The sequence below is a fragment of the Channa argus genome, chromosome 9 (assembly GCF_033026475.1).
Source record: "Channa argus isolate prfri chromosome 9, Channa argus male v1.0, whole genome shotgun sequence".
NCBI lineage: Eukaryota > Metazoa > Chordata > Actinopteri > Anabantiformes > Channidae > Channa > Channa argus.
In genome coordinates, this window is record NC_090205.1 from 5,456,628 (window position 1) to 5,468,694 (window position 12,067).

Consider the following 12,067-nt stretch of genomic DNA (forward strand, 5'->3'; position numbering starts at 1 on the left):
GACAGATAGTATTACAAGGTTCCCAATATTCTGTTAAAATTGATTTTATCTCTGGTACATCAATAAATGTGCCTTTTTCCCCTTAAAATGTCAAAATGCATAATGGACAAATGCCAAAATAAACTCTGTGTGTATTCCCACAATCCACCACAGTGTGAAGCTGCACCCAGTGGTGTACTATGACATGTCCTTTTATTTAAACAAGACAAGAAATGCATGCTTTGAATTTGTGTGGGACTTCTCAGACTGAGGAAGTGATGTTTAGTTCTTCTCATGTCTGCATCTCTGCCTTTCTGCCTCTGTCCTTCCTTTTTTCCCCATATTCTGTTCCTTTCCTTCCCTCCTTTCCACTTCCTTTTCCACTCTTCCTCCTTTCATTTTTTCTTCTTGTACATCTCTTCCCCCTTCTTGCTACACAAAGGATCCTTTTTCTCTCCTTCCTTTCTTCTTTTTCTCACCATTGCCCTCTGCTTCATGTTTCCTTGACACTTCCTTTTCTGTCTCCTCCCTCTTCTCTTTTGCCTCCTTTTTGGCTGTTTTCTTTTCTTTCTCCTTTGTTGTCTTTCTTTATCTCCCCTCCTTCCTCAATTTCATTTTCCTCTTTCATCTCTTCTGTTCTTCTCTCTTTACACTTTCCTGTCAGTCCACCTGTTTTCCACCTCTTATCCCCTTTTTATTATAAAATCACCTTCTCCTTCTGCTTCCTTTCCTCCTGCCTTTTTTCTTACTCCATTTGACTTAATCCAATTTTTCTGTTCTTTCTTATCTTCCATCCTTTCCTTATCTCCTTTCTCAACTCCCCTTTTGAGCCCATATCTCTTTCACTGTCCTTCGCTCTCTTTTTCTTCTTCTCGTGTCCATTCTTTCTATATCTTTCCTCACTTGTCTCTTCATATCCTCTCTTTTTTCACTCTGGCATGTCAGAGCTTGTACACAGAGGGTGGGAGGGTGGGGGAGGTAGAGAGAGAGTAAAGAAGAGAGAGAGAGAGAGAGAGAGAGAGAGAGAGAGAGAGAGAGAGAGAGAGAGAGAGAGAGAGAGAGAGAGAGAGAGAGAAACAGATAAAGAGACCAGGAGACTGAAGCTGAGCAGTAAGCGAGTTGAGCAGCAGTGGTGCTTCTGTCTTTGAAGCAGCATATGGTCCAGTCTCAACTGTCACTGAGAGTTAAGAGCCTGCAGGATAAAGTGGTGGTCCCACAAGAAAAAGGAACAAGAAGCTGGATCTGTGTGCATTTTCTTACTCCAGGATGATCTATCACCTTCCAAACCAACACAGAGCTTGAAACTGCTTCAACTCGACAGGATTAATCGTTTCCCTGAAAAAGGAATAAAGACGAAAGGAGAAGGAGTTGAAAAGTCATTCTTTCTACAAAAGACAAGAAATCTAAATTTATGCCACTTGGATATATTGTCCCTCTGAAATCCAGAAGAAAAAAGGAATAAATAAGAAAAACTTTCTGCTCCAGCCACTCAGCTAAAAAGAAACGCAGAAATAAAACAGAGAGACTTAGATTAAAATACTGTGTAACAGGTTTTGCTATTGTTTCACACCTAGAAAAAAATAAATAACACAGAAAAGGAAGGAATCCAGAAAAGGGAATATTATCCTGTCAGCTAAAAAAAAAATTTAGAAAAAGAGTCTGAATTTATTTGAATATTTTTAGTTTTTAGATATTTCAATATGTTTTTCTGCAAGAAACTGAAAAAAAACAACGGAACAAGTTTTAATTAGCGGCTTGGTGAAGACAAAGGAGAAGAGTAAAAGTTAAAGGACTCCACAGCAATGTACGAGTGAAGAGTTAAAGGTAAAAAACATTTAAACGAGAAAAAGCAAAAACATAAAGAAAAAGAAATAAATATCTGGACAACGAAAGGAAAAAACAAGAAGGATTAAAGTGGATACACTGAGGAAAAGGAATAATCCCGGAGAAAAGGCCAAAGAGGAACAAAGGATACAGTAGAAAGCAAAATATTCAAAACGGAGAAAACAAAAGTATCCAAATAACGAGGAGAGAAAAATAATTAATAGAATTAATAGAAATCCCAGGAAAGCAGCAAAAAACATCAATAAGCAAAACCCAAAAACAAGCTGTGGCAATGTGGCTCCTGGTTATTCTTGCATCCCCTCTCTCCATCTTCATCCTCCACACTGCAGCAGTGGCCCCGGCGGGAAGCGTGGCCTCCAGCCGGCTGGAGCGCTGGGTCCGCTCAGGCCTCCAGTCTCTGCACTGGGACCAGCTGGACCGGTGCCTCCGCACGTCCTCTCTGTCTGAGGCCGAGTGCAGGCAGCTCGCCCACCTGCCACTGTCCGCTGTGGCTGTGTACGTGTCGGAGCCACGCACTGCTGCAGGTAGGGGGCAAAGGTCACATGTCAGTGATCTACTTTTACAGTTTTTCTAATCCTGTGTTTAGTTTAGTGATGTTAATTACACATGAAGGCAACCTGCCAGTATGGATGATGACGAGATGATGTGAGCCTTAGGGAACAACTAGTCTGTTTCAGAGTATGTTCAAAATGCGATTAAATGTCTATGTAGAAGACAAAATGGGATGGAATCTATCAAGCTGAGCCAAAATGATTAAAAGAATTTAATATAAGGAGATTTTTACAGATTTGCAAAGATTCAAAAGTACCTCTACCACTATAATACGTCAACTAAAGTAATCAGAATTTGATGTTTAAAACTAACATAAATTGTAGAGTGGGCAGCACTTTGGTGGAGTGGTTAGTGCTGCTGCCTCATAGCTAGAGGTTTCCCGTTTGTAACTCCCTGCCCGCTGTGGCCTTTCTGTGTAGAGTTTGCATCTTCCCCCCGTGCTTGAATGGGATTCCTCCAGGTATTCACGGTTTCCTCCCACATTTCAAAGACATGCACGTTAGGTTAATTGGTGACTCTAAATTGCCTGAAGGTGTGACTGGAGTGTGGATTGTCGTCTGTCTGTGTGTGTGTGTCCCTGTGGTGGACCTGAGAAAGACGGAAGACTTGTTCAAGGTGGACCGCACCTCTCACCTTTGGACAGCTGGCATAGGCTGCAGCCCCCTGCAACCCTGAACAGGACAGGGGTTACAGATAATGGATGAATTTTATTCTTCTGTCACACATCTCGTAAAATAAAGTGCGAATCATGGTGGGTGTGATACTAGTTGAGTAGAGTGCAACTGTTCTATAGTTAAAAATGTGTCCTGACTTTATTGGTATTGTACTTAATGATTTTCCAATTAAATATTATAGACATACGTAGACTACTATTTCATTTTGTACATATAAAATGGACTGAGGTGTTCTTAGATTTTATCTGTCTAAAATTACCATGACAAATTAAATAACCTACAGACAAGGATACTCATAGTATTCTCTTTCAAATGGTTCTTTAATTTTTCTAATAACACCTTTTTCCCCCCAAACACTCCAGGTAACTCGGATAAAGTTCTGGCCATCTTGCCAGACTCCTTAGGTGGGATGATGAGCTCCAAACCACGAGGAGGTTTCAGTGTCGGCCAGGTGTTGAACAGAGGGGAGGGTCCCCTCAGACAACAGCAGCCTTTCTCTGGCCCCACAGCCCACGATGCTGTGTTGGTGCTGGATCCTAGTCCTGGAGAGAACTTTGGACACCCGGTGGTCCTCTTCTATGTCGATGTGAATGTGACAAAGAAGAGATGCTCCCACCTGGATGGCATTTACTTGGGTTAGTCAGAAGACACTTACTGTTCTTGTGCATGTTCTGTTAAGTCACTGTTTAGACAACCTGTACACTGTACCCACAAAAGCAATAACAGCAAGGCATGAAGTAAAACCAATAACCAAGCTGTAGTAATAGTGACAGGGACAGGGGACATTGCTCCACAGATGACAGTCTCCATTCCTTTATTTTTGCTGTGGTTCTTTTGTCTTAGTGGGGTTCTTTCAAGCTGTAACACAGCAAAGCAGTTTCTCTCCAAAATAATTACATTCCCTAAATCTTTATAGCAATACTTTGATCATTTTATAGTAGTAGTTACAGGTATCACACAAAGTTTCTATTTTTGGTCTAGTATTTTTTACACCATCAAAAATGGTTCTCCCTAATCAATAGTTCTATGCCCGTTGTTATGCAGATGGCTTCATTTTTTATTCTTCACTGTATCATAGATTTAGCCCCAGTCTGCCTTTCATGTGTTCTGCTTCTCAGTTATCATGTACTTAACGATAGATGCCTCATGCAGGCTTGCGTCATAAGGACTAAATCATGTGCTAATGCAATAACCACGACAAAAATGGTTTTAGGGATGCTTCTTTTTGTTCACCCTGTCTAAGGCGGATCATGTGGTCTGCATATTTATTTGGCACAGGTTTTCATGCCAGATGCCCTTGTTGATGCAACCTTCCCCAATTTTGCCAGGCTTGGGCTGGAGGCTCAGGGTGACCTGGCTTGCACAACCAAACTGGTTGGGGTTTGACAGTTTAAGGGGTTCATTGTCTTCCCCGGGGACACCTTGACATATAGCGAGGGGGAGTTGGACTCCCAACTCTGTGGCTATGGCTCTGAGGCAATGCTGCCCCTACAAAAATGACTATCAAAAATATTCCCCAACAAAGTACTATAAGAACTGAAGGACAGAAAGGTTTTTGTAAATCTAAAGCCTAAGTGAAAGTATTTTGGTATGTGTGAAAGGGTTGATAATCAAACATCAGCATTTCTAAAGAATAGCCCCATCTTTGGTGATGGTAAACACCAGCTTTAGCGTGAATAAAAAAAACCCAAATGGGGGGTAAGTGTTTCCAAAGTGCTTTATTTATGTAAAAATGCTTTAGAGGTAGAGGAAGTGAATGTATTCCATGATGGTCCTCACAAGTCCTGCACCAGAAACGTGTGTTAAGGTACAAGCTGCTGACCCCCTGCTGTGAGAGAGTCTGGGGCCAGATGTTGAGGTAAATTTGGCCCCATGTTACACAAATGCACACCTGTCAATTATTCATACACACAGCACACTGTGCCCCCCTGCTGTGTCTCATAGATGGATTGGGATCAGTGTATTTTAGAGTCAAACTTTCCGCATTTAACCTCAGGGGGAAAATACATGGAGGTTGAAAAGGGGGGCTAGCAGAGGAGGAGACAATGAGAAGAAAGGGGAAAAAATAGGCAACATCTAAAAACAAGATGAAATGGCTCAACAAGATACAAGACAAAGAGGTGGAGGAAGCCAAACGTTCCTTCCCAGAATGTTTTAATCGGCACAGTGATAAAAAGGTGTCAATTCCTACTAAACTGATAATCCTATATAATTTATTAAAAATGCAGAAACATTACTCTTTCCATGTTACTCTTTTTGTTTTGTGGTTTCGAGTATCAGCCAGTTAGAGACAGGAAAAAAACCAAACTGACCCTGTATCTGAATAAACATTTTTCAAAGAACTGGCAGGGGCGCAGTGACTTTTAACTTTGGCTGGATGCTGTCAGCCTTTTCAGGGAGTTAGTCTGTTTGAAATCACCTTGATTAATTGTTTTTCTTATCCCTGTAAGCACGCAAACCTTTTGGCTACCGCTAAACGTCTTCCTGATAATAGTTAGCCATCTTTTTTCTGTAAGTAATTTTGGAGGCAGTGGCTGGTAAGCAGACTCAAACACAAACCTGTATTATAGAAATTGAATAAAAACATGATATTATTACGGTGTCAGCTAAGGAGACTGGCCGCAAAATGTTCAAAATATTCTTCAAAGTTGCTTTAAAGATGTGCATCAAGACTTGCTGACATCGGCATCGGTCTTTGTGGCTTCAGGTGAGGAGTGCTTGACTCTGGCTTTGAAGGGGCGCTGTCAGAACCAGCTGAAGCGTCGGCAGACCGGGCCTGAGAGGATCATTGGAAACGGACGTCTGGCCGGTGGGCCACTGCGCGGCAGTATCATTGCCTCTAGCAGTGGTAGCCGCCTGGTGGAACGGGCTGTCGGAGGACTCTGTGAGGTCCACTTCCTCCCACTGGTGGTCGGAGTTGGAGACGGCAACCGTACACAGAGACTCAGATGTGTGGGTAGGTCCTAAACGGTTCCTTTTCTTCAGGATGAACAGGTCTGAACAAAACACCAACTTAGCTACTGGCTAACAAACATTGTTGCAAGTTAACTTTTTAATTTTTTAAGTGACTGTGGTGCTAGAAGAAAAGTCAGGGGAACGACAAATTCAGCAGGAATTATCCTCAAGAAAACAAATGTGCGAAATAAACGATGTACTAGTCCATGCAGCAGTTAAATTCGATAAAATGTCAGGATCGCCAGCTCAGTGAGACGCATCAACTGGGGCCTTCTTGGCAGTTCATCTTTAATACTTTTACTTGTTTCACTCAAACCAAACAGTGTCGGCTTCACTGTGGCTGTGGATTCATTCGACTTTGTAACGCAATAGCATATTATTGCTTGTGTCTGAACGTGGGCATTGTAGCAGGTTTTAGATTTGAAAATGTTGAATAGACTTGGCGAAACCAGGGTTGTTCAAATTTACCTTAGTTTATAGGTTGAGTGCTATTCGGTTTCAGTCTTCCTAGTGGGAGGCTTTTGGAGTGAAATGCAGAATTACTGTCATGTTCTGCCAAGACCACCCACACCTGCAACCTCTGCCAGAAAGTTGGGCTTCGTGAGAAAAAGTTATGGGAAAATGTTATCTTGCTATTATAGCAAACATAGACAATCCTCAGGATAAAACCACTACCCAAAATCTGACAGGCTACAAATACTTGGAGATAATAACTGGCATAATTGTTGATTGTGACCCATTTATACACATTACACGTCTATTTTCTTATGCTTTAAAATACTTTATGGTTCTTCCTCCATCAGACCATACAGAGTTTGCGAGATGCCCTCAGCCGATGCCTATGGGGTCTCCCAGTTTGCCCATCTCCAGCTGTGAGCTGAATAAAAACACCAGACGCTGCCACCAGCAGCCACTGGCCACTCACCTTTCCTGCCTGCTCTACCAGACCTGTGACCATGCTGTGCTCATCTCGGGTAAGATAGCCTGGCTGCCTAAGTCGTGACTGAACTGGCCAAGCAGACGTGGATCACAAACTCATTGTCCTGTTTTATGAATCAGCTTTATAAACTAAGGGAGACATGAGGAAAAAGGGAGAAACTGCAGTCCAACACAGCAGAAATGCATGAAATGTGCAGCATCTTGGACTAGGAATATATCTGATATCAACAGTGCAGCAAAGGATACAAAGCTGAGAGGAGTTCAAAGTTTATGCATTGAAAAATTATTATTTAGACACTCACAAAAAAAGGACATAAATACACAGCATCTCCTGCCACCAGAGAGTGTGATGCTCCCTTGGCTAAGGACAAACCATTTTGTGTGAAGAAGCAAACCTGGCAGATGGTGATCATTGTTAACCCATCAAGTGCCAACATTAGAGGTAGTAAACTTGCCACGTCCAAGCTTGAGGCCTGGGGGTGAAGGGGTGGGATGTTTTGATTAGTATTACTTTAGAATGAAGTGTTAACAGAAGGCAGCCAGCCATTTTGTGGTAGCCCAACCACTTTTGTGTTTAATGCTTAACTCTAACCAAACCTTAAAGATGCAATAAGTTACTTCGTGATGTGTGTGGTGCAGGTGGCTGGCAGCAACAGATGATGTTCCAGCGTCATGTGCAGAATCTCCAGAGGTTTTACATGATGCTCCAGAACAACGGCTTTCATAAGGATCACATCAAGACCTTCTTTGCCAGCAGTGGACAGCTTCCTGGTAGGAACAGCACTGCTCCAATGACCACATTTAAAACTACAATAGATATGCTTTACTGTTGCTTTCCACCGCCAACAGATGACGTAGAGGGTGTGTACTCGGCAACGGAGAAAGCGGTGATCCGTAACCACTTGTCGTACGTCTGCAGGAAGCAGCACTGCGCTGACACGCTGGTTCTGTACCTGAACTCACCAACACGCAACGACGGCACCATGCTGTTGTGGGACGCCAACCTCAACGGCATTGTAAGAGAAACACTCACATATTAGATGATGAATGCATTCACGCAAAAATGAATGTGTGTAGAAATGAAGGAAGTTTGCATGTTAAATTTGAATTTTTAGTCCAAATGGAGATGCCAAAGAACCATTGCATAGACGGTCTGAAGAACCTCACACAGTGGTAAATGTGATGAGCGTATGACATTTATGTTTGTTTTGTGTATTGATGTGATTCAGGTTATGCACATTTCCAATTTGATGGAATGTGAAATCCGACTGAAAAGGTTTTTGTAATATTAATTGTTTGGAGGTGGAAATTGTGCTGTAGTAAAAAAGCTATATGAGATAAAGTGGAAACCTGACTTACATGAATCATGTCATTTAAATGTTCCCCTGACATTAATTTGGAACAGACTAGAACTTATCTGTGTGGAGCTATGAGCCCACCAAAACATCTCTCAAATGAATACATGAACCCATAAATAAATGCCTATTTTTGTCATATTCTACTCTTTGATGGTTTGACTGAACCTCTTTTAGTTATGTGAGCATGCTTTGCCCTCTACTTCTGCAGGGCTTTTAATCACCAGCTCTGCATCTCAAACCTGCAATTATCATAGAACAGTGGATGGAAATCCGTAACAGTGTATTGTCAATACCGCTCTTACTACAAATATGCAATAAGTTGTAAATGTGAGCACAGGAAATATCATGCAGCAGTGTCTGGCACACACAGAGATGCAGACATGCAAACAGACTAGTGTCTTTAAAGCAGATCACCAATACAGAAGAGAAAAAAGATTCATTTGACACATGTGGGAGCCATTATCAGCCTGATAAGATGATTTCTGACCACACACACACAGAATGAGACTAGGACCACCCAGATAATAGTATTTCTGTTTCACTAAATAAGGATATGAGCTCATGTTTGAAGGCAGTTATTATAGAGAAATGTGTAACGCCAATCAGCCGGTCAGACTGGGTCTCGAAGCCTGACAGGAAACAGTATTTTTATGTGCAGTACGCTACCACTAACACAACTTGAGGTAACGGTTTACACTGTAAAAACTAAGCCTGGGATAAACTAATATTTCTTTAAAATTGGAGTAAATATTACACAATGAAGAGTGCAGTTACTGCGAAATAATGCTTAATTCATTACATTTAAATAAAGGATTAATTGTAGTTTGCTTTAGTTGAAACACTATACTAAAAATAAAGACCCAAAATGTCAATACACTCATTCATAACACAGTTATGAAATAGCTCAGGTACAAGTTTGTGTGTTCCAGAAACATTTAGAGCTGGGTGTATTCCAGGCTGTCCATTAAATTGCACAGTTTCATGACAATACGTTTTAGTCAGTGGTGTCAAGCTTCATATATCTGACCCTAAGATGCAAAATACGTGTCTGTTAACTAGTTTTAGGTGTCTAGGCGACACTAGTTAACTATTTAGATGCTTGTTTAGTCACTTTGTGCTTACGTTGCATCACATTTTCTCAGTATAGCTGTTGTGGCAAAGCATGTTCAGGATTTTGGGGGTGTGGCCACCAAACCCTGACTGAAGGAGTGTGACAGTTATCTACTGTAGGAGCTTAAAGAAAGATGTCTCAGTTACTACGGCCAATGAGTTCAAGGATTCTGCCTAAAAATAGAGTTTGTTGCAATGCAATGCATTGTCAGTACATGTTGGCCAAAGTGCAAATTACGCATTTGTTTATCATCTCATTTCCTACACTATTACTGAATGTAACACATTTCAGTTGTTGCTTCACTTAGTCGTAGCTCGTGGTTTTGAGTAAAATATACTAATATGTTTTCCTCAAACTTTCATCACTTAGAATCAATCATTATTATTATTAGGTACATTGTTGCCATTTTTTAGTTTATATGAAAAAACCGCCAAGTATGCAAAAGTGTAAAAGAGAAAAAAAAGTTTTTTGTGTCCCTCCCCTCTGTCTCCCTTTCCAGGCTGATTTGAAGGAGCGGTACTCGGTCAACGAGCTACTGGCTGATCTAGCAGGATGCAAGGCCACTCGTGTTTTGCTTTTTGTGGACCAAAGCTACAGCGGCGTTCTGTCCAAGAGGCTGCGAGGGTCCCAGAAACACCTCAATGTGGCTCTTATTCAGAGTCAGATGCGGCAGACCCACAACCACCAGAACCAGAGGTTGAACCCAGTCTGGGAGGACAGCAGCTGGTCCCTCATCAAGCCTGCAACCTGCCTCCTGGACCACCTGGGGAAGGTACTATAGCACATTTTAGTTTTTATTCCTTTTGTTCTTTTGAATAATCTTCTAACCGGCTCTTCAATGAATGATGCAATCAGGGCGCAGGGATGTCTCGCCTCCTGGAGCCATGGGCAGGCCTTTTAAACGTGACGTTGGCGGGCGCCCCCTGCAATGTCATCCCACCTCTGACTGATGGCGAGATGCGGCGACACTATCAGGGCTGCCAAAACCTGCCGACAGCACTGTGGCACCAGAAACACAACAGGAGGGGCAACTGAGCAAGAAGATGGGCGACGACGGAACATAAACGGGGGAACAAATTAATTGTGGACATGCACAGAACACATACATGCCTTTGTATCACACACACACGCATTTATGCCAGTGTGTGTGAACTAAGGACATTAGTTTTCGGGTGCTTGGTGGACACTGGTGTGTGTGTTTTCTGTCCTAATTCTGAACTCAGACCGTAACCATGCCAATAGCAGCTCATCCCATTGGGAGTGTGCTGAACACCATGTTGACAGTGTGTATGTGTGTGTGTTTGTGAGTTCAACAAGAGGACATCCTCTCTCGGAGACCACTGCTAGCTCAAACTCTGGTCAGCGTGCTTGTGTTTGTGTGTACGACACATCTCCAGGGCACTTTATTTTTCACGTCCAATCATCTAGCTCTATTCTCATCTTCATGAAAGTTTTTCTGCTTCCTTCTTTTCTCGCTTTCTTTCATCTCTCTTATCGTTTTGTCCTTTGATCACCTTCAGTCCATTATTTTTTCTTGCTACCTAACTATTTAATCTTCTAGCTTCCTCCCAGCTTTTATGTTTCCTTCCTTTCTGGTTGCATTTTCCTTCCTTTTTCACTCTTGTTTTTGTTTTTGCTGCTTCTATCAGACCTCTTTTTGAGGCCGTTTCTCATCCCATTAGTTTAGCAATTTGCACTGCGAATGTTTGACAACCAGACCAGGTTCTAAACAAATTTCCTAGTTGAACTCAATTTACTTGTGAATTCAGGGAATTGTTAATCGCTGCCCTGTGCCCCTCATTCTAAAAGTTGCTAAATTGTAGATCTTAGAAAGAAAGTACACAAATAAAAGGTTGTCGTAGCAGAACGATGGCCAGCAGAGCCAAAAATGAGAACCAGATGTTAAAAATCTTGATTTTCTGCAGACAAGTGTCTGGAGTCAGGTTTATTTTTAACGTTTACCGTTTAACTTTTTTGTGGAAAGGATAGACAGACACGCACAGGGACAGCCAGGAATCAAGAGACAGGGAGGTTGGTTGGCTGTGATCATGATTAAGATATGAAGCACTGAGACTGCCCTCACTGCTACACAGACTAGCTATGGCATTTTAATAAGGGCACAACGTGCAAGTGACTGTGTTTATATATGTGTGTCTGTGCTACATCACATAGACAGAGGCATCACATGAAACATGCACACGTACTATTATTAACCCACTAATGTACATGTTATCCTCCACTTTTAGGGGTTTGTGATTTCTGTCTGTACATTACCTCCTATTTTTCTTTCATTGAAGTATCCGTACAGCTCCTTCCCACCCTTCCGCTCGTGTTGTGTACCCATGTTTGTTGTTGTACTGATTTTTACATTAGGTGTTGGTTTATTCAAAAAGATGGAAATTGATCAGAAGAACAACTTTCCAAATGTGTGGGACATTTTGGACTGGAACTGTGTCCAACAAGTTGACATGTGCATATTCACAGTTGGAGTAATGGCCTGTACAGAATATATGATGTAATTTAACTCAGATGTTTCTAATTGCATGCAGCAAATCACAAAATGTAGTCAATAAAGTAGTTTTAGGAACCATGTACGTGTGATTTATTGTACTGACCTGATTGGCCAGAGGTGCCAAATTCTGTGGGTGGTTGGG

General features: G+C 41.8%; 1 protein-coding gene across 1 annotated transcript; it reads left to right on the forward strand.

Moving 5' to 3' along the window:
* Positions 1-1,068: 1,068 nt before the first annotated feature.
* Positions 1,069-12,003, forward strand: si:ch211-67e16.11 (uncharacterized). Its single transcript, XM_067517153.1, has 8 exons — positions 1,069-2,348; positions 3,413-3,685; positions 5,758-6,006; positions 6,809-6,979; positions 7,584-7,715; positions 7,794-7,960; positions 9,913-10,185; positions 10,269-12,003. Exons 1-8 carry the CDS (start codon positions 2,096-2,098, stop codon positions 10,446-10,448), a joined length of 1,698 nt encoding a protein of 565 aa, XP_067373254.1. The 5' UTR covers positions 1,069-2,095; the 3' UTR covers positions 10,449-12,003.
* Positions 12,004-12,067: the final 64 nt, after the last annotated feature.

Bases quoted from the DNA above. Each gene is read 5' to 3' on its own strand.
- si:ch211-67e16.11 (XM_067517153.1), top strand. From the start codon at position 2,096: ATGTGGCTCCTGGTTATTCTTGCATCCCCTCTCTCCATCTTCATCCTC. The intron at 2,349-3,412 runs GTAGGGGGCAAA...CAAACACTCCAG, and splicing joins GGAGCCACGCACTGCTGCAG to GTAACTCGGATAAAGTTCTG. The intron at 7,961-9,912 runs GTAAGAGAAACA...CTCCCTTTCCAG, and splicing joins ACGCCAACCTCAACGGCATT to GCTGATTTGAAGGAGCGGTA.